The sequence below is a fragment of the Sphaerodactylus townsendi genome, linkage group LG04, assembly GCF_021028975.2.
Source record: "Sphaerodactylus townsendi isolate TG3544 linkage group LG04, MPM_Stown_v2.3, whole genome shotgun sequence".
Classification (NCBI taxonomy): Eukaryota; Metazoa; Chordata; class Lepidosauria; order Squamata; family Sphaerodactylidae; genus Sphaerodactylus; species Sphaerodactylus townsendi.
In genome coordinates this window covers 75,251,291-75,274,638 of record NC_059428.1, presented here as the reverse complement: position 1 = coordinate 75,274,638, position 23,348 = coordinate 75,251,291, and the positions used below count along the sequence as shown (strand labels likewise).

The 23,348-nt window shown below is 40.9% G+C and overlaps 1 protein-coding gene across 1 annotated transcript in view; it reads right to left on the bottom strand.

Annotated features, from left to right (window-relative positions):
* Positions 1-23,348, bottom strand: part of CFAP47 (cilia and flagella associated protein 47) — a 290,800-nt gene that overhangs the window by 108,098 nt on the left and 159,354 nt on the right. Inside the window, exons 40-42 of the mRNA XM_048494089.1 lie at positions 22,908-23,101; positions 14,957-15,100; positions 8,183-8,356 (exon numbers count right to left, since the gene is read on the bottom strand). Coding sequence (XP_048350046.1) covers positions 8,183-8,356; positions 14,957-15,100; positions 22,908-23,101 — 512 coding nt within the window. The remainder of the gene's footprint in view (positions 1-8,182; positions 8,357-14,956; positions 15,101-22,907; positions 23,102-23,348) is intronic.

Genomic DNA, 23,348 nt, shown 5'->3' with positions numbered 1-23,348 from the left:
AAACAAACAGCATTCATAATTTTTAAGTACCCATCTTATCCAAAATATTAGCAGAAGTCAGGGTTCGTGCCATAGCAAATTCATGGATAATTTTAAAAGACACCAACTGGTTATATATGAATACGAACACCTGCATGAAAAGATGGAGGCCATCAAGACAGTATTTGGGGACATGTAATTATAATTAATCATTATTTTGGAGTGGAGACTATACTGGATTGCACATACCTTAAATAAGATAGAAGGTGGGAACAGATAGATTAAGCAGAACTATCTCACCCGTGTTTGGGAAGACAGGTGCTACTGGCCTGGGGTGGAATTCACTGCCTTCAGTAGAGAGGTAAACAACTCTAATGGCTATAAAACAACAGCCAGCACAAGGATTATCTTGGGAGGATGGCAATCAAACAGGTGATCTACCACTATTTTACCCTTTGCTAATAAGCAAGTGCATGTGATATATCTCTGTAATTTTTAAAAAATATAGTGTTCCCCCTTGTTCTTCCTTTTGAGTTATTTGTAGTATAAATCTGTCTTTTCCTAAAGATTGCACATTGCCACGTACTATGTATGGTCTGCATACTGAATACACAACTTTCACTGTACTGAATTTATTGTACTGGATTTAGCCAACAGTATCAGAAGAGTTACCTCTTCATCAAATCAGTCCTGCTGCAAGGCAGACCTCAAGACACCCATTTGCCTTCTCTGTTACGACTGTATGGCAGTAGGTTTAGTTAGCAATGAGATTCAGTAGATGAAAATGGGCTAAGGTAGGACTGAGTAGTATTACAAAATGAAGGAAAAAGAGAACAAAGTCTGTTGCCCTCTATTAAGACACCACCATGTATATTAGCAGCAATAAATACAACTTGGCAATTTGGTTGATTGATTATTCGTTCATATTCTCTCAACATTTCACAGTCATTGACAAGAGACATGGGAACCTGCTTCTTCCAGCAGACTGCAATAAGGAAAGCAGCCAAATTCACCCAGGCTCAACCAAGAACAGCTGTTGACAACAGGCAACCTTCTCATCACTAACAAACAGCAAGATGGCAGTTGCATCAGGAAAGAGGCAAATTTGCTTCAGGAAATGTAAAAATAGTTTACCAGATATTTTGGTTATGAACACTGTACTGCAAAGCTTTTCTAATATGTTAGAATTTATAATCCATCTAAACCAGGAGTCTGCAACCTGGCAGGGGCTGATGGGATTTGTAGTCCATGAACATCTGGAGAGCCGCAGGTTGCAGACCCCTGATCTAAACAATTATCAATACTGATTAAAAAAAATTCTCCTAGGATAGAAGAAGAAAAGAAGAGTTTGGATTTTTATCCCCCCTTTATCTCCTATAGGAGACTCAAAGGGACGTACAATCTCCTTTCCCTTCCCCCCTCACAACAAACACCCTGTGAGGTAGGTGGGGCTGAGAGAACTCAGAAGAACTGTGACTAGCCCAAGGTCATCCAGCTGACATGTGTGGGAGTGTACAGGATAATCTGAATTCCCCAGATAAGCCTCCACAGCTCAAGCGGCAGAGCAGGGAATCAAAACCAGTTCCTCCAGATTAGAGGACTGCTTTTCATGAACATCAAATTTGGACCAAATTTGGACTAAATAGGCATGAGGGTAGAATTGCAGCAAAAATGTTGCTAAATGGGTAACATGTAACAGAAGAATAATTTAATAGTACTGTTAAACTGAATTAGCAAACAGTGTGTGCCAGGTTAAGGAGCTAACAGTGCAATCCCAAGAACACTGTCATGGGTGTAAATCCTAGTCTGAGTAAATCTACTTAGGATAGCATTGGAAATAATTGAATCCTAACACATAACTTTTTGTCAAGCTGTCTCTGTGTGAAGCACTGCATGTGTGATGCAGAAGAATGATGTAAAAAAGCTATGTTCTCACAGTCATACACAGAAAACACCATGCTCAGGCCAATGAATATGTGTACTACTACTTAGATGGACAAGACATGGATTAAAGGAGAAATCAAAGAGTGCCAAAAAGAGCAACAATAAATTAGGAGAGAACCAGTAAGCAGGGGAAAGGTACAAAGGTACAAAATATTTCAGGAAAAAATTATTGAAGAAACAGACCTTGAGGGGAAGCTTTAAGAAAAACACATTAGTTGGAAAGACAAAAAGGGGAAATGGTAAATGTTGATGGAGTAGCATGGCATAAGGCATAAAATAGATATGGAGAGGGGGCAAACAATATATTAATTTGAATAGAATGAGTAGCCCAGGGCTATTTCACAAAATATTTTACATGCCAGAATTTGTCTTGGAATACGAGGTGTAATTATTTCCATCATGACCAAGAAACCAGAGGCATCACATATTCAACTGGTTTTCACAGGAAAGGCTTTCTGCCCATGCTTGGATTTGTTCAGGAAATGAATGTTGCAAAAAATACATCCTACAACACACAGAACCATGAAGTTGCACTCAGGAAGCAGACAGGGCTTGGTAAAGAAATCTAGGGGAAAAAACAAGGATAAAATATCCAAGAGTACTGGGAGTCTGGCCAAGAATTATGCAGATCCAGAAGACCCAGAGCAAGGGCTTAAGCCTTGCATCCAAAGCTATCTGACCAGAAGCTAAGAACAAAGCTAGTATTCAAGGGCAGCTGGAGCCAACCCTGACATCCTCTAGTTCTGCATTCAGAGCTCCAATTGATTTTCTGAAGTTAATTCCCAGGTACACAGGGGCTTGATTCAGATCAGGTGCAAAGAGCCCACAGGGAGGGTATTAAGCCTCATGTTATCTTCTAAGCTTTAAATGACCCTAGGGATCCCCTATGCGCTCTTCTAGATTAGACTTAAATTTAACCCAGTGTGGTATGAATCAGCTTCCTAGGGCTGTTTCAGGTTAGGGGAAATGGCATGAGGTGCAGGAAGTTGAGATGCTATTTCCCTACTTGCCATGATCCCAACCTGAAATTAAGTTCTTACATGCTTGAGATTTAGGGAGACCTCTTGTACTCCCTCTTCATTGCCCACATCTACCAGAGGGTGTGGGTGTGGGTGTGTGGGTGTGAATGAAAGCCAGTAAAAATCATTGAGTTTTGCCCAAATCTGGGTATTTGCCAGAAGTGACATCTGCTGTGGTGTAGGGATTAGGAGCAGTGGACTCATATGGAGAACTGTATCCTGAAATGATTCCCCACTCCCACATATGAGTGGAGGACTTTTACCTGTAACACTGGATTTGTTTCCCTGCTCCTACACATGAAGCCTGCCAGGTGACCTTGGATTACTTATAGCTCTTCCAAACTCTCTCAGCCCCACCTATCTCACAGGGTGTGTGCTGTGGGGAGAGAAATGGAAAGGACTTTATAAACTGTCTTATGCTCCCATCCTCTTCCTCTGCCTCCTTCTCCTCCTCTATTTCCCTCTCCCCCTCCTTTCCCACTGCCAGTGGTTGCCAGCCAACAGCTGGAAACACTACTGAGAATTACATTTTTTAAAATGCTGGAAGCTCTGAACACAGAATTTACAAAGTATGTCCAATTTCAATGAAATGTAGCCACATGTAGCCCAGCACTGCCTGTTGGGAATTTTGAAAACTCTTGGTTAGCAGCTAATTTCCTTACTTTACCACATCCCATTTTATAGACAAAATAAGTCACTATGCAAAGAGATTAAACTGAGATAAGCAATAAAGTCAAAACGGCTCCTGCATTCCTCGATGTTTGTCTTTAATCCCCTTTTTTCTGCTTGCACAATGCTATTTTCAAATTCCCATCTGGCAGAGATTGTCTAGATTAAGTGTAGCTACTTTTCACATTTTGTGTGTAACTTGTAGTCAGGCACTTTGATCCCAACTTCCTTGTGCTGCTGTCCCAAGTCATTGAAATCTGTGCATAAATATAAAGGACTGGTCATTATGTATGAGGGTAAAATATGTATTAGAGGGAGGCTTCAACTTTTAACCCTCCATGAGATTTTCCAGGACCCCAGCAAGTCCTTCTATCTAGCCTCTATCATCCCTCACAGAGGACTTCAGCAACCCTCCTTTGACTCGAATTCCACTTGATATTTTGGAAGTGAAACTGCAAAATGCCAAATAGGGTTCAGGAGCACCCAACCCAGATTATAATTAGAAGTAACCAATTTGAGAATAGGAGAACAGGGATGTAGGAGAATAAATGGTCCGATCTGAAGAAGTTTAACCTACAGAACAGAGGGCTTGGTACAGCCAATGACAGGAAATCAAATGCTAGAGACACGAGAAGAAATATGGTGCTCGGTTATGTACCACTAACTTGTATCTTCACCTCACCATAGTCAGAGGTTTATGTAAAAAAATCAAAATGAAGCAGCATACATATTTCTAGCAGAAACACCAGAGGATGTGATAATGTACTACTTTTATTAAATTCTGATTATATGAATCTAATTTTATAGCTGCCACAATGTATTTATGCTGCGCTAAAATTGTAATAATTCAGTATTAGATAACAAATTGCCCTATGGTCAGTATCACAGCTCTTCAGATAAGATTAATGCGTTTTACTATTCAGAAGCATTGCATGAAAAAATTACCATGTTCTCAGTTGAGGTATGTCCTCATATAAACAAGAGAATATTAACCTTTCAGCCTTGCGCTACAAATATTCTCTCCTAAGAAGATCCTGCCACTTAGAATGTTCTGACTAAATCACTAGGGACCATTAATGAATATGTAAATGAATGGCTAAATTTCAGTACAGTAAGAGTGAGGTTCCTAACATAGGTTGCTAAAAACGTTTTAAATCTGTTCTTGTTTAATGTATTGTCGAAGGCTTTCACGGCCAGATTCAACTGGTTGTGGTGGGTTCTCCGGGCTGTGTGGCCGTGGTCTGGTGGATCTTGTTCCAAACATTTCGCCTGTGGCTGGCATCTTCAGAGGTGTATCACAGAGGGAAATCTGTTACACACTGTGTCCTGTGAGAATATTTAGTGGGGTATGCTAATGTGACTGGTCCAAGGTGTTCCTGCTAGCACAATAATAATCTCAGTATCTTCCTCTAACTTTTCTCTAAAACCACCTTATTGCCATTGTTTTACAGCTGTGATTGAATCAGCTCTTTCCCCACTTTCAGACACTCCTGGGCTTAGCCAATCAAGCCAAGTACTCAAACCATTTAAGTACCCAATACTTGAATGTAATGTTCCTCTTTGTCTTCCCTGAGGAAGACAAGGACCCTCCTTTGTCCAGGAAGATTAAACTCTCTTAGAATGGCTGGAGGGCCAAATCTTTCCTATAAATTAGCCCCTCACACAATACTCATTACCCAGTACTTCTGAGCCAGCCTTTCATTCAGTTGCTCCTGCATGCCCTTTGCTATCTACCCCGCATCCTTGGATCCCAGTGCAGGCTCTGGACTTTGCTTTTCTGGACCCCCTCTTCAGGGTAAGGTAAATATATCCTTCCCTCACAAAATCCTATCAATTCAAGACCTGTACACTCTACACAATCTATATCCTAGGACTGAGTGCATTCTCTGCTGCTGTGATTTGTGTGTGTGTGTTTATTATTTTACTTTTCTTAATAAAGCTGTTAAACTTGTGCACAGTTCTCCTGCAGATTTTCTTTCTAAACTCTGGCAATCAAGATTCTGAGCTTGCCCAATTTCTTGTTAAGCCAGGTGTGCCCTTCAATAATTTTCCACACTAAAACGGGCAGACCGCAGCATTTTGGGTAACATCAGCTAACCTAGTCCATACTTCTATGAGAAAAGGGGAGGAACACAGGGGGAAGGGAAAGGAGTTTGTAAGCCCCTTTGAGTCTCCTTACAGGAGAGAAAGGGGAAATATAAATCCAACTCTTCTTCTTTATCCACATGACTGGGAACCCTAGCAATGCAAGATTCGTGATTATGCAGGAAGAGCCTATGCATATATCTTCTGTTAACAATTTATTCCAAATGTATGAAAAGTTAAGGACAGAAGGTATGACACTAAAACCACCACATCCCAACATATCTTCTGAACAGCCATTGTATGAACTGCTCCTTATTTTAAAAAATTATATACTATAGCAGGAAAGTGAACAACATTGAGAATGCAGGCCAAATCTTTCTTCGTCTTACTTTAATATTCTTCAAAATTTTATTTCCTAATAACTGTTGGTATTTCATTTACAAATCTTATTTTACCTCCCACAAAGATGTAAAGTTTTTTTAACTTATATTTAATTCTGTACATTTCTACTGAAAAATAACTATTAGCCTTCAAGCAGTTAGCTGGTACCATATGAGAAGTGTCAGCTTATTCTGTACCATCAGATGGATCGTAGATTGCTAGTAGCCTGAGTAATGAATGCATAACATAATTAACTTTTAATTAAGTTTTAATTATTAAATTAATGGATTAATATATCACATTATTTTTTAAAAAAAACTCTGAACACTAACTGCAATATAAAACCTGAAGGAAAATATTACCAAATTACCATGTCTTAATTGTACAAATAAATATTTAGATGGCTATAAATTATCATAGTTTGTTAGCTGTAAACATTTTCCACCAAGCAAATTTTCACAGAAAAGTTTTAAATTGGCTCAATGAAAGAAAAATATTAATAGGTATTCTATCTGAATTTCAACCTGCCAAATCTGAAGATATAGGATTAAAGGTCACATTTTATATATACACATAACATCCTAACATATAATTTGTTAAGGGATGGAATGTCACAATGACAAACCCCCCACCAATCAGTACACAGGACTCACAAAGTGAGTTCTACTCATCCATTGGTGGCCAAGATTGCATCCACTCCCCCACCTACCTTCCCAGGAGCAAGCTGGGCACCACTGGTCCTGCAAACAGCCTCCTGGTTCCCACCACCACCACTCCAAGCCACTAATGCCCCCCAAGGCCTACCAGCAGCCCTCCTACTCCTCTGCACACCCTCCTCCCACCTAAAAACCTAGGTGGGCCGATGAGACAGCAGTGGCAAGCCACTCTCCTGCAGGACCCAGAAACGTTCCCATCCCCCCATCCCAAACATCTGCACCAACGCAATCCTACTCAAAGTGGTAATGGTGAGTTGGGGGTGGTAGAGAAGTCAGGTGGGGAACTTGACTGGCGCTTTTCCTCTCCACCTCACCCTGCCTAAAGCTCATTTTATTGCCTTTTAAAATTGATTTTACTGCTAGTTTTATATATTTACATAAGGTATTTTCTAACTTGCTAAATGGAGTGTGGAGGTGATGTTAAGGGGTTAAAACATTTCCACCTCCATCTACAAAATACCACATGTTTCTGTGCAAGGATGAATAAGTACTATAACTCTGGACAGTTTAATATAATGAGCATGTGAGAATTGTGAGCATGCCTAGTTGAAGCAAACTGGAAAATGTTCTACATGAGAGAGGGAGCAAAATCTGAGCTGGCAGTTGAAAGAAGCTGCAACCCAAATCAAAAGTTCCCTAACAAATGAACAAACAAACCAAAGGAAGGCTGAAGGACTTCTTCCAAATCAACAGACATTTGGAAAACACCTAGCTGATCTATTATCAAACCCTATGACACAAGGCAGATTAATAACTAGTAGCCATGCGCAGCAGTATTTGATGAGCATGACAACACTTTAGGTACTATTCCTTTTAGAAAGGTTGACATAGCTTGAATATCATTTGATCCTTCATACACACTATCTCCTTTAAAATACTATACTTTAGGTAATATTACCTTTAGAGGACTGAAATCTCTTGAATACCAACTGATGTCTCAGAGACAAAAATATCTGAAAGCAGGTGCTTCTGAGCATTCTCTAGGTACCCAACGGGAGGCTCTCTTAGGAATTTCAAAAATCTTTGGGAAAAGGTCTCTACTCTAGCTTTTAGTCCTGTAAATCCTTAACATGATATTTTTTGTTTTGAAAGCAAAAAAAATTAATTCACAATATTTTTTAGAAAACACAATTAATGTAATACTTTTCTAAGACTACAGTAAATTAAAATCATTTTAAAATAACTTACATAACAGTGAAAAACACAATACTTTTCACTTCTCTTTTTAAAAAGTTTTCCAATCTGAATATAACAATATCAAAAATCAAACTTATTCAAGTTATATTATTTGTTTGATTCAGCAACTATTTCTTCCTGTCTTATGAAGCAATGGTATTGAATCGATAACATTTCCTTCACAATCTTGCATACAAGCCCTCACAATTTTACCTTGTATCTCAGTTCATTCTTAGTAAAATTAGGCACCATTATGACCTTCTGTGTAATCTGTCTCACTGGGCAGTCTATCAGAATATGATCCAGTGCCAAAGGTTTGGTTGCAGTTCCCGTCAAGGAAAAGACATGTTCTGTGCCATCTGTTTCATTTTGCAAAATGAGCTTCCCCTATGATAATGAAAAAAGTGAATGTTCATTAACAGAGTTGCATACATTGTTGTAATAGATATAGGAGCTAGTTTGGGAGACAAACTAAGGCCCAACCACACATTACATCTTTGGAGAGACAACTTGGGGTTCACCAGACCTGACTCATTTTTCCCTGAAGTCAATAGCAGCTGAGAGGAAAGGTATTTTAAACATCCACAGAAGAACAATTCTGCTTAGAACTATGATGAGGGAGGGAAGAAGCAGGAGCCTTCCCAGAGGTGGGATCCAGCAGGTTCTCACAGGTTCCCGAGAGTAGGTTACTAATTATTTGTGTGTGCCGAGAGGGGGTTACTAATTGGTGATTTTGCCACGTGATTTTTGCCTTAGTTACGCCCCACATCTCAGCAGTAGCATGCAGAACTTGAAGCAGTCTAGCAGGAGGTGCACCGGCGTGCGTGGCAACCTGCGCCTGCGTGCATTCATTTCCCACCCAAGGACTGGCGCAGTGGCTGCGTCCTTGCCACAGCCCCACCCAGGAATGCCCCGCCCCTGGAATGCCCGGCCACGCCCCCGTTGTGCCCCGCCCAGCCCCATTGGCGCTACGCCATAGTTTGAATTCCACCACCATGGGAACCTGTTACTAAAATTTTTGGATCCCACCACTGAGCCTTCCCCTCCATGACATTTATCCAAGCCAAAACAGCACCAGAAAAGAGTTAGTTATTCACATCAGTTTGGAAATGCATATGGAGCACAAGGAGCTCAAAAATTAATGCAAATAACTCCCTGCTGATACTGTTTTGGTTCAGGTAAATAGTATGGAGAGAAAGGCAGGAGTTCTTCCCTCCCCACCCACTGAGGAAATAGAGGTCTTTTTCACACAGCAGAAATAAAATGTCCTGTAGACATTTTAAAAAGATCCATTTTGGCTTTTTTTTTTTTTTTGGTCACACAGCATGGACGAAAAAAGCCTTGACACCCAAAACATTTTCCCCCCACCTGCCGTCCAACGTAGCTCTTGTCAGTTTGTGTGCTGCTGCAGAGATTCTCTGTGCCTCTGCCATTTGGTGAAGGTTTCCTCTGCTTGCAGCAAATCCGATGGCCATTGCACTATAAAAAGTAGATGAATACAGTTTGTTTTGCCTGGCGATCCCAAGTACGTGTCATTTTTCCTTTTTTTGTTTTTGTTTAGGGTGAGCTGTCTGCGAAGCTATAACAACTCAAATATATGCATATTGCAGATTTTTGTGTTGTGTCATCATAGCTTCACAGATAGCTCCCTCAAAACAAAAAAAGAGGGAAAACAACACTTGCACTGGATCCCCAGGTAAAACAAATTGTACTCATCTGATTTTTACAGTGCAATGGCCATTGGATGGACTGCAAGCAGAGAAAACCTCCATGGGAAACCTTCATCAAATGGCAGAGGCAGGAGGCTCGTGAAGAGGGCAGAAAACGGCAAGCAAAACTGCAGTGAAAATGAAAGTAGGAGCTGGGGAGAGGAGGCAGGAGGAAGGAAGTATCTCCTGCCTGCTTTTATTTTCAGGCAAGCAGGAGACATCTTCAAACCCTCTTCAGGAAAAAAAATAGCTATTTTAGAAATTTTTGAAAAACCCAGGTTTAGAGAAATAAAATGGTACAAACACATCTGGGGGAGACAGCTGTACAAACTTCGTCCCCAAAATGCTTGTTATAACATCCTCAAGATGTTATATTTCTGTTGACACACTAATCAAGATATACAGAATTTGTGGCAGCTTTGAGGAGATAGGGAGACAATTGCTCACAGGAAAGAAGTATGTCCAATTCACACTCTGTCCTATAGATTCTTTGAACCCCAGCTGCTCACCATCAGCTACAAATGGGGACACAAGCTTTGAATAAAGGATTGGCAGTGTGTAAACTTATATGCTCCCTAAAGGTCTCTTTTTGGGAAAGTTCCTAGGCCTGTGCTTTCCAAAGTGGGCAGCACTGCTCCCTGGGAATGGTGGGATTGCTTGGGGGGTACTAAGAAGCAAGGGAATGGCAAGGGGGGGCTAGAGGTGTGCCCCTTTGACCACATTGTTTACTTATTTACAATTAAGCAGAATATGGCACCATGCTGGCAACTGGGACTCCAAGTTTCTGCGTAGTGCTGAAATGAGGTGGACATTTTGGGATTTTTAGTAAATATACAACCAGATATAAAGTATACAAGACTGGTGGCAGATGTACACATAAGTTTCTATGAATAGGTTCCAAAAATCTAAAATAAGTCTATGTGCAATTGCCTTGGCCATGCATTCAAATATGGATAGAGTTCTAAGATCGTCAATTCATTGATTTACTGGAGGTGGACTTCTATTTTTCCTGTATTGGAATATGAGTCTTTTAGCTGTAGTAAGAGCACAGAGGGTTTCTTTCCATTGGCCATCAGCTAGCCTCCAAGAGATGGGCAATTAGTTTTAAAATACATAACCATTCTCAAAAATCAATGAACATTCTAATACAAAATTGATATAAGTAATAACTTCTTCCCAGAAAAACCAAATGAATGGACATGGCCAAGGCATATGTTTAAGGGACACTTCCTGTGAGATATACTTTACACAAGCTTTTGCTAAAGAGTCACTATGGTGTTCAGTGTATCCCTATTTACATTCCAACTTGCAAATTTAGAAATTACCATGGAAACTACAGAAAATAAACAAATAGAATAATATAGTGAATTGGGGTAGTAAAGATGCTTTTCTTGACTACATGGGCATTTGGCAATTAACACCAGTATAAATATATTGTGTTATAATACAGTGGTATGATTGCTTATTTTGAATATGCTAGCCACCCATAGTTCATTTTACCCAGCAATTTCTTTGCTGCACAATACTTCACTACATAAATATCTTGTCTGGAAATAATTATAGTTGTTACATATAATTTGGTAGTGAGTGGCTGGAGATAAAAATGAACTGCAATGTGTGTGATAAGCTGCAACAGCAATTCTGAATATAATTGCTTTTTTACTTATAAGATTCTGGCATTGTGAATGAATATTTTAAAACTATGAGATAATTTACAAGGTCAGTTCTATACGGTGAATCTGGCAGCATCAGTCATCAGAGCTAACTGGGGTTTGTCTAATCTACATTATTATACAAACCCTGGCTAGTCTACCAGACATGCACACAAAAGGCTAATATTTGTTTACAAACCAGTTCCTTTTCCACACATCTCCTTTGCTGCCTCCAAGCAGAAAATGGGGTTGTGTTTATCTGTAACAATTGTCCATCTAATAGTCTACTGTGCAAGGAAACATAAGACTGCATGTGTGCAAGGACCCGTCGTGGAGGTATGGAGCTTAAAAGCTTTCCTTCTAGAATTTCCCCTCCTTTTGGTTCAAGCTAGCTCTTCCTATTAAACCAACATGGGACCAGGAGGGAGGGAATACTCTGTTCCTCTCTGCTTCCCTTGCCACTGGGGAAACTAGAGTTAGAAATCTGTGGGAAGCAGCCCACAGAGGGGAAAGGAGGGAGGGATGTGTGACTGCCCTGCACAGAAGACCACTCAATGAACAACAGTTACAGGTAAGTGCAACCCCATTTTTGTCTCCATGGCTTCTATGAAGGTCATATGGAAGACCAGTAAGCTTACCTGATGACCTAGAGGAGGATGTGGGATGACTAGCAGCACTGCTGTTCCCAGAGTAGCCTCACTCCTGGAACTGATTATTGAATAGTGCTGTATGAATGTGGATGCCTTGAGCTAAGGCACTGCCTTATAGACCTTAGCAATAGGGACTTTGCTCAGAATCTCTGCAGAAGATGCTTGAGCTGTGGTTGAGTGTGCCTTCAGTGAGAAGGGGCAAAGAGTCCCAGAACTGATGTATGCCTGCTTGATGGCAGACACCACCCATTGGGACATTGTGATGAAGCAACCTGACCCTTTCTGTGACCAGAGAAGCAAACAAATGATCTTGATGAAAATCCTTTGTTAATTCACAGGCAGAAGCAAATTGGTCATGAAGAGTACTAGGATGCCTTAGGGTAGGTCAATAGCTTCCACTTGATGGGCTGGACAAGCCATTTGACAAAAAGGCTGGACCTGGTTGAAGCCCACACAACATAGGCAAGAAAAACACCTGGCCCCATCCAAGGTACATAAGGGAGGTAGTGTCTGACCTGCCCAGGCCCTGCACAAGGCAGAGGCAAGCCACAGCCCAGCCCCACTTGGGACAAACAAAGCAGCACCCAGCCAATTGGTTAGGCAAGCTACATTTTTCTTCCTCCTCCTCCCCTCTTTTGAAGGGACTTCTTCTCTTCTTCTTTCCTTAGGGAAGAGCGAGGCAGGGCAAGCTGGGGGGGGGGGGGGGCTTCCAAGGTTTTTCTCTGGGTATAAAATGGAGGAACAATGTTAGATGCTTTGGATCACCACCAGGGAGAAATATAGGGTATAAATGAAATCAATAAATAATAAAGTTAAAGATGAAGGGCAGATAAAAGATAGGTTGACAGTAAGTAGGAACTAGAGAAAGAAGCAGAGAAGGGTGAGAATATGGGAGTTACCAGGAAGAAGAAAAGGAGAACTGTGAGGAAGGGGACAAGTGGAAAAATGAGGTTCCCCTTACAAGTCCTTGCAAGCTTCCAGCTGTGCAACTGAGTCTGGCCTGGCACTGAGCTAATTGGTTACAGTGTTTTCTGAGCAGAGACTGCCAGGGGCAAGGAATGATAGAAAGCTGAAGACAGCGGGCAGGTAAAGATAAATTGGCTGGTGAGGGTGAATAAGAGAAGGAGGTAGGAAAAAGAGAAAGTCTATGGGGGCTTTCAGGAAAGGGAAAACAGAAATAGTGGAGGAGGGGGAAACAAGTTGCTTCCCCCCTCCCACAAGTGCTTGTGGGTTCCTGCTTGTTCTCTATAATAACCGATTTCTTACAAGTAAACAGCCCTATAACTGAAGAGAGGTCAGAAGTTTATTTATTCCACGTGTCAACTAAAAACCTTACAGATCAGTCAAAAAATCACTTGATATTATGTTATCTTTTAAATATTGTTTAAAAAATCTGTCATCACTCTGAAATATAAGATAAAATATAAAAAAATAATATAACAGAATCACAATAATACTAGCACATTTGTCAGTGAAATTGAAGCATAAAAACATGTCATGCCTTACCCTTTCTTTTTAAAATTTAGAAGATAAAATACCATTTTTAAGATTTTCCGCAAAGTCTTTTCAGAAAGATAAAACATTCTTGCCCCACCCACATCTGGTTAGGTGTGGCTACCTTATATATGCTCAGCTAAAACTATCTGGTTCATGTCTTTTGAAGGTGTGAAGAAAGGTCCCTATGAGTCTAAAATTGACTTTCCCATAAGAATACTTGTTTCAAAACTGATCTGTTCATTCTTAGATTTAGTTCTGGGCATGAAGCCATTTATTCATAACTTATCTTTCTCAAGGATGGAATAGGAAAAGCATTGCTGGCACAGCAAGAAATAAATCTATTTTTTCAGAAATTCTTAGCCCTCCTTTTATTCAGTAATCATTAACAGTTAGGGTACATGATATACCAACACAGCCGGCATTCAGACAGCAGACAAAACTTGCCAAATGCAAGAGATTTTGAGGATGGTGCCTGACGAGGAAGGAGTTTTGTGAGGATGTGACACCACTTCTAGATGACACCAAAAATTTTCCCTTACTTCAGGGGTAAAGGCATGAAGAAAATCTCTGTCTGTGGCTACTAACCATGGTAACTAAAGGGAACCTCCACATTCAGAGGCAGTAAATCTCTGAACACCACTGCCAGAAAGCAACACCAATGGAAGGTCTTGGCCTCCATGCCGTGTTGTTGAACCTCCAGAAAAATGGTTGGCCACTGCGTGAGATAGAATGCTGCCCTAGAAGGCTACTGGTCTGATCCAGTAAGGTTAGGTCCTTATAGAAGTCATTTTCCAGTCATTTCCCTTTCCCCACCCAGAGACAGAGGATTGGGGCTCAGGGTGGGGCTTACCTGTCACAGGAGGGCAAATGCCTAACCTACCCTAAATTAATGGTCATAACATGTTGTTTATGATGGCATATCAACACATAAAAGATAGTATTATAGTCTATAATACTGGGTAAAGTAAATAATGCTTATTGGTGTGTATATAATCCTATTGTGTAATTTCTGAGTCATTTATTTATTTGTTTGTTTGTTTGTTTGTTTGTTTGTTCCACTTATATACCGCCCTCCCCTGAGGGGCTCAGGGCGGTTTACAGCATGAATACAAACAAGTGGATAAACAAATACAGTGCTAAATGTTAATAATCAAGTTAAAATCAAGTTACAATGCAGCGCTCAAGTTTCTTAATCAGATTTAACATATCATGTTAATGTTTAAGCTTTGCTTCAGATTTTCATTTGGTTTCAGATTTCTACAATCCAAATCTTATTTCACAATTTATTGGATGTCCCATCCTAATGACTGTATTGATTTACCCTAGGTAAATTATCTTGATTCTCAGGGAGAAAGGTGGACAATAAATATTTTGAATAAATAAATAAATACATATATTTCAGAGTGGTCCATAATTCCCATTAGTTGTTTGTAAGTGAAGTGCTGTTCCCACATTAAAAAAATAATTTTGTTGACTTACCTTAGTTACACATTCAGCTGTTGGCTTGAACATAAGGGTATAATTAGTCGTTTCACCAGGGGCTACATATATGAGAGGGGGGCCAAGAAAAGAGCTTCCCTTTAAGTTGGCTTTAAGCTTCCAATCCTGTTGACTCATGTTAGTCTGAAACAAAAAAGCATCCAAATGAAATGCTAAAGATCACATATTAATAAAAGGCATTTTTTCTAGACTACGCAACATCAAGGTACTCACACTTTCAGATCCCGCTTTAATTTTTCATTATGCTATAATTTATTTTTATTATTACTACAACATAGGAACATGCAATTAAACTGTGCAGTGTGTTTTCCCAAACTTTATTGGATTATGGTTCATGTTGGAGGTTAGCTCAGAGGTCTGCAACCTGCAGCTCTCCAATGTTCATGAACTATAATTCATGAATTGTAGTTCATGAACATCTGGAGAGCCACAGGTTGCAGACCCCTGGGTTAGCTGCATTGCAAGTTATCCAGCCAGTCCTGATCCAAAGCACTATGTTGCTCTAATGCAGTTACACCATAATGCTGCACAAGACACATTCAGGTGTGCAAGCAGCTAGCTACCTAAACCAAAATACTGCTCAGGTTTGTATCAGCAGGTTGTGCAGAAGCTGATTAGTGATTCCTGAAACTGTTCTGTGTAGTGTCGTAACACAGCTCTGCAGTGCTTCAGTGCTCAGATTCAAAGTTGGGTGAGAAATGAAGTAATCTCGGTGATGCAGCATGATTTTGCACCAGCTGGGAGTTACTGGGAAACTTTTGGAGAAAGTGAAGTTAATTTGATTGCCAGTCCACATACTCCTCCCATTTGTGTCCTACAACAGCTCTGGAGGTAGGCCATTTTGACAGACATGTGACCTTGTCTATTCAGCCTCGCCACAGGGAAAATAATACGCATGGTATCATTTTGAGTTGGGAAAATGGCATGGGGGTAAAGCCAGGAGTCTCTCCTTCCCTGGATAACTTTAACCTGGATAACTTTAAAAGGGGCTTGGACAGATTTATGGAGGAGAGGTCGATTTATGGCTACCAATCTTGATCCTCTTTGATCTGAGTTGCAAATGCCTTAACAGTCCAGGTGCTCAGGAGCAACAGCCGCAGAAGGCCATTGCTTTCACATCCTGCAGGTGAGCTCCCAAAGGCACCTGGTGGGCCACTGCGAGTAGCAGAGAGCTGGACTAGATGGACTCTGGTCTGATCCAGCTGGCTTGTTCTTATGCTCTTATGTTCTTATGTTCCCCTGAATCACAGGCGTGATCTGAATTGGGACTTTGTAGTGATTGTAAATTGAGTACCCATGAGAAATTCATACCTGCCATCAAGCTGCAAGGCATTGTAGTGATCACTGAAGAATCAGTTCCAAAAGAGCAGCTGGGGCAGTCTCACACCCAGCAGCACCTTCAAATTATAAAACTGATTTGTACATCCTTATATGGATTTTTCAGAGACATTTTCTGGGACTTCCACCTGGGAACTTTATTCCCAGTTATAGAAGGGCCCAATTCAGAGCATGACCACTTCACACAAAGAAAATTGGATTCAGCCTCTCCTGTCTCCATGCTATCTCTGATGACTTGGAAGGGCCAGGGTATATGCTATTTTCCTGCTGGGAAAACTTCTGTACACTGATGGCTACATGGGCATTTCTTCAATAGGCAAAATGTCAACTCATTGGGGCTGTTTCAAGTGAGGAAAAAAGTAGTGGGATAGAAGGCCTTCCCCTTCCATGCCACAGTTTCAGTCCTATATGAGTTCCCAACACAGAACTTCAGACATATGCCTGACCCAAGTATCTTGTGGCTGCCATCTGTCCACCATATGGACTTTTAAAGAACGAATTACCCCTCAGAGGATCACAGTTTCTCCCAGTACAATAAGCAGACAGTGCATATATGCAGTTCTGTCTTCTGCTTGGATTTTTTTTTCTTTATATAATATTTTTCTGTGTTGCTGGTATGAAATTACCCACACATACACACTTTCTATGTCAGCAACCTTGTTTCATGATCCCCTTGCTGACATAAGGATATCCACTTTACTTTTAGAAGCATGGTGTGATGGTTACAGGGTCAGTCTAGTATCTGGAAGAATTTGTTTGAGTTCATGTTCTGCCCTAGAGCTCACTGGGTGTCCTTATTCCAATCACTTTGTTAACCTACCCTACTGAACAGGGTTGTTTTGATGACAAAGTGGAGGAGAAGAAAACATCCTGTTCCCTTCAGGCTGAAAACATCTGAATTGTCATCATGGAGAAAAGTGGGCTATCTTAAAGAAATAAAGCAATGATTGTTTGTACAGCACCAGTATACTGTTGGAATAAGCGACTTCTGCATGCCTGGACACTGGGGGGTGCTGTGTATCTCACTCTAACTGTGATGTTGCCTCTCTTGTTCGCCCTCCTTGTCTGGGCCAGGAGACTGCCCACTAACTTCCTTTCTTCCCCATGCTAGCCTCACTTCTGCTCTAGCCTTTGACCCGAGCGCATGGTCAATGGCAGCCTGCTCAGTGGGGCCTTTCCCACTGCAGCATCCTCTCACCTCCACACACGTGATGGTGCGTTAGTTGTGCCCACTTGTCGTAGGGAAAGTAATCTATTTAGACTAGGGTTCTTTCTATCTACCTTTTCTTGGAACAAAGTTGTGAACTGAAGATGCTTGAATAAATGTAAGTTTTACCTTTTACATTTATGTCTCTGGAGAAGTTTCTATAAACTGCATTCACACACACTACTGGGCATATCCATGACTCTAAACGAAATCTAACATGGTAGCAGAGATTGATGGTTATTTTTGAAGCCCAGTTGTTTTAAAGTTGGAGCAGATTTTTTTTTCCTTGCATGGCTTAGCAGCCATTGCCTTGGTTCTTGTGTTTTTCTTGCTCACCTGGCTCTAACAGGCCAGCGAGTAACAAAAGGTTGCATAGCCTGAAGGCTTGCTTCCTCTTTCTTGTGTGTGTGACTTATTGAGATTGCAGAGAAAGCCTTTTTTTGCATTAAAATGGCTCAGCGTAAGGCAATTCTTGAGAAGCTTACAAGCCTGAATTTTAACTCATGGCTCTACAGGATTCAATCCCAAGTAAAGGAAGAGGGCATAGGTTTTGTTTTAACTACACCAAAACCAAACAGTGGAAATGAAGAGACTAGGTGGCAAAGAGCAGATGAAAAGGCCATGAATTTAATTGTTAGTACCCTCACAAACTCACAACTGGTGTATGTTAAAGGACAAGATTCTGCCAAAGACATGCTAGAAGCATTAAAAAGGGTCTTTGGAGAGCAAGACAGAAATAGCAAAGTGAGTTTATTCAAACAACTATTTTCAATCAAATTACAAGAAAATGGAGATGCTGATTGCCATATAGAGAAATTGCTGAATCTGATTGATAAGTTAGCAACCACTGGCACAGTTCTGGAGGAAGAACTGAAAATTGGACTGCTTTTAAGCTCATTGCCTGAGAAATATTCAGCTTTTGTCTCTACTGTAAATGGCAAAGACTGCACATTTGAGGAAATTCTAGGACTAACTAGGTCTGAATTTCGCAAGCAGCAAGAGTATCTCTCTGAGAGCAGAGGGAAGAATGGCTCAAGTTACATTGCCCAAGAAGCCAGAGGCTAGGGGGCAGGAACTAAATCATTTGAATACAGAAAATCCAATCCCACAGGGGAAAGGAGAAGCCCACCCATCTGTTTCAAGTGTAATAAACCTGGTCACCTCCAGAGGGAGTGTCGACGCAATAAGAATACTGAGACTGGCAGCAAGCCATCTCACACTGCTTATTCACACAGACAAAGGGATTTTACTCCTAAAAATTCGTTCAACTTTTGCACAACCCACATGATACAAACTAATGAAAAATATAAGCCTTGGATTATTGATAGCAGTGCTTCTAGGCACATGGCTTCAGATGTTGCTTTGTTCAATGAATTAGACAGAGATGCTGGATGCAATGTGTATTTAGCCAATGGAAAACAGATTCCAGTGAATGGAAAGGGCAAAGTTACTTTACATTGCCAACTGGATGGTAATGGAACTGAGATTGTGGCAGAAAATGTCCTGTACATTGCAGACCTTGCAGCTAATCTGATCAGCGTCCCCACACTATCAGAAAAAGGATTTGCTGTTCACTTTGAGAATAATGTGTGCACTATCTCGCGCGATGGTGAGCTATATTCCACAGGTACCCTAAGAAATGGAGTCTTTGAACTGGACTGTGAGGAACCACAAGCCTGCACAGCCAAGATAACTTCTACCCAGCAGTCTTTGGAGCTCTGGCATAGGAGGTTTGCCCACCGTGATAAAGAGGCCATCCTGAAGCTGAAGAGCAAGGACTTGGTAACAGGTATTTCCATAAAAGACTGTCCCAATGATAACCAATTGTGTGATTGTTGTTTAAGAGGAAAGGGAACTAGGCCTTCATTCCCAAAGCAAAGCCAAAGATGCTCTAAGCAGCCTCTTGACTTAATTCACTCTGATCTATGTGGACCAATCAAACCAGCATCAACTGGTAAGAACACCTATTTGTTGTCTTTTATTGATGACTACTCGAGATACACTGTGTGTTATTTGCTAAAAGAAAAGTCTCAGACTGAACAGAAATTAAGAGACTATGTTGCTATGGTATCTAATAAGTTTAATAGGAAACCCAAGCGTATCCAAACGGACAGAGGAGGTGAATACATTTCCATATCTATAAACAATTTCTTGAGGGAACATGGGATCCAACATAGACTTACTGTCGCCCATTCGCCAGAACAAAATGGAATTGCTGAAAGAAGAAATCGTTATATAATGGACATGATTCGGTGCATGCTCATTGATTCAGGCCTTCCTTGCAAGCACTGGGGAGAGGCAGCAATGACTGCAGTTTACCTACAAAATAGATTGCCAACCAAAGCCACAGAAGCAACTCCATATGAGTTATGGCATGGCAGGAAACCAAATGTAGAACACATCAGAGTCTTTGGATGTAAAGCTTATGCTCACATACCAAAAGAAAAGAGATCCAAGCTAGACCCTACTACGCAAGCAGGTATATTTTTGGGCTATTCTCCAGAAAGTAAAGGATACAGGATTTTTGATCCAGAAACTAACCAAATTACTATATGCAGAGTTGTGCAGTTTGTGGCCGACCCAGAGATGGCAAGCCTGCTGTGATGGATGACCATTCAGAGGGAGATGGCGATAGCGACCAGCTGATCCTACATCGCCCAGAGTCCCAGGATGACATCACCGTGCAGATGCCAGCAAATGCTCAACCTGAAGAGGGAGCAGCGGTGGAAATCCCAGACCTGACAGGTGAGGCAGAGGAGTCACAGACTGCTGCAGAGGCAGACAGACCTTCACCCCTCGAAGGCTCATCGCGGCCTAACAAGGGAGTTCCAGCCGAGAAACTTACGTACCTTGCAAGGGCGCCGTCACTGCATGAACCAGCTTCATGGTCTGAGTTACAGCGAATGCCTGAACCAGAAGCAAAGAAGTGGAAAGAGGCAGCACAAGAAGAAATCGCTGCACTACATAAAAACCAAACATGGACTCTCACAGAACTACCTAAGGGTAAGAACGTTATCGGTTGTAAATGGGTTTTTAAAGCTAAACAAGATGCGGAAGGTCAGATATGCGGAAGGTCAGATATAAGGCCAGACTTGTTGCTAAAGGATTCTCTCAGATCTATGGAACAGATTATGATCAGACTTTTGCACCTGTTGTAAAATATTCTACAATTAGAATGCTCTTAAGCATTGCTGCATCTAGAAACATGAGAACTGAGCATTTGGACGTTAAAACCGCATTTTTGCATGGAGAAATTGAACAGGAGCTTTATATGAAGCAACCACCAGGGTTCATAGATGAAAAGAATAAACATTTAGTCTGTAAGCTCCAGAAAGGACTTTATGGATTGAAACAAGCAGCTAAAGCTTGGTCAGATAAGCTAGCCAAGATGCTACTAAGTCAGGACTTCAAACAAGGCAATGCAGACCCCTGTCTTTATAGCAGGCACAGAAATAGGAGATGGACATTTATCCTGACATATGTTGATGACTTGATTATTTGCCATGAAAATGAAACTGACTGTGCTGAGATTATATCCCAACTCAACAAGGAAGTAGAAGTCAAGCACCTGGGAGATGCCAGCTTCTACTTGAGGATCCAAATCGAACGTGAACCAGATGGAAGCTATCTTCTTAGCCAGAAGCAGAAAAGATTGGAACTGCTACAGAGTCTGAACCTGGAAGGTGTCAATCCAATGCCTACCCCAATGAGTTCTGATTTCTACAGACAAGTACTACCTGATGACTTGCTACCTGACAACAATGATTACAGGTCTGCAATAGGCAAGCTTTTGTACTTAGCAATGACAACCAGACCTGACATTGCTACAGCTGTGAGTATATTGTCTAGAAGGGTTAGCACACCCACCACAAGAGACTGGACTGCTGTTAAACGAGTGGTGAGGTACTTAAGAGGTACTTAAGACTTCAAACTGAAACTGCCAGCAACTAAAGATCCCACACTATTGGGATATGCTGATGCAGATTGGGCTGGAGAAAGAACAGATCTAAGATCTACCAGTGGCTATGTGTTTTTCTATGGGGGAAGTGCTGTAAGTTGGGCAGAAAAGCCCGTAAAACAAAGTGTTGTTGCTCACTCATCTACTGAATCAGAATTAGTATCAGTTTCTGAGGCATGTAGAGAATTACAATGGCTTTTAATGTTGTTAGAAGATTTTGGTATTGATGAACCTTTACCTGTACAAATGCTAGAAGATAACCAGAGTTGTATAGCTCTTTCTCTTTCAGAAAAGAATAGTACACGTACTAAACACATTGGAATTAAGGATCAATATGTAAGACTCTTACAGGCAGAAGGAACTGTGAAACTTCGCTACTGTCTTACTGATATGATGACAGCAGACATCTTGACCAAACCACTGCCAAGAGACAAGTTCCAAAGCCTGCGTGACAAACTGAACATTGTATACCTGGAAAGCATGCAGTGTCGAGAGGGAGTGTTGGAATAAGCGACTTCTGCATGCCTGGACACTGGGGGGTGCTGTGTATCTCACTCTAACTGTGATGTTGCCTCTCTTGTTCGCCCTCCTTGTCTGGGCCAGGAGACCGCCCACTAACTTCCTTTCTTCCCCATGCTAGCCTCACTTCTGCTCTAGCCTTTGACCCAAGCGCATGGTCAATGGCAGCCTGCTCAGTGGGGCCTTTCCCACTGCAGCATCCTCTCACCTCCACACACGTGATGGTGCGTTAGTTGTGCCCACTTGTCGTAGGGAAAGTAATCTATTTAGACTAGGGTTCTTTCTATCTACCTTTTCTTGGAACAAAGTTGTGAACTGAAGATGCTTGAATAAATGTAAGTTTTACCTTTTACATTTATGTCTCTGGAGAAGTTTCTATAAACTGCATTCACACACACTACTGGGCATATCCATGACTCTAAATGAAATCTAACATATACATGGTACCTTACAAGGTTTGATTCACCAGTCTCCAAGTAACTTGCAATCTAAGACTGACAATGTGGAAAGCTATACAGAAGAAGGGGAAGTCACAGTTAACAAGGAACTAATGCAATCAAATGCAGTTACATATATTTTAAACAATCCGATAGAGCTGGAAAACCAAGCACCTCACAAAAAAGGCTAGCTTTTAATATATATATTTATACCAGTTTGATTTGTTTTAAGTTTGGAACAGCTTTGTTTTTATGAGTCAAATCCTACAGATAATCCAAGACATTTTCCTACCATTTTCAGGGTAATTATAAGTTAACGGTAACAAGTTGTCCGAGATCTTCAGGATAATTATGAAGTAAATCAAGGAAGAACTCTCATCAGTTTTCCAACTGCTACCACATACTTTTGCCACCATTTTTAGTCCTATTACAACCATATTATTTAATTTCCATCATATAAACTAGACATACTATTGGGATATCTTGAATTACTGTTTGATATGCTGAAGTTACAAACTCCAGCTCTGCCTCAACAGTATCTGTGTTCACCACACATTCAATGTTATAGATCCGGATGTCATATTTGGACTGTAGAAGAATCTGGCAAGGATATCGTCCAGGATATTGAGGTATAAATTTTATAGGAAGCTCAACTGCAGCATCACCTGCAGAAAAATATATATTTGGATTAAATACATGCATTACAGAAATCATAAAATTCTCTGATGCCCAAAACCCTCTTAAAGAGTACATGAAGATACATTTTATTAATTTGTCTTGCAAATATATAATTACACCAAGAGGTGCTTGTGAGCTTATTATTTATGTATTTATTCTTTGGACTTCTAAGCCACTCTTCCCTGTCGTGACAGGCTCAGAGCATCTAACATCAAAATTATACACATTAATGAT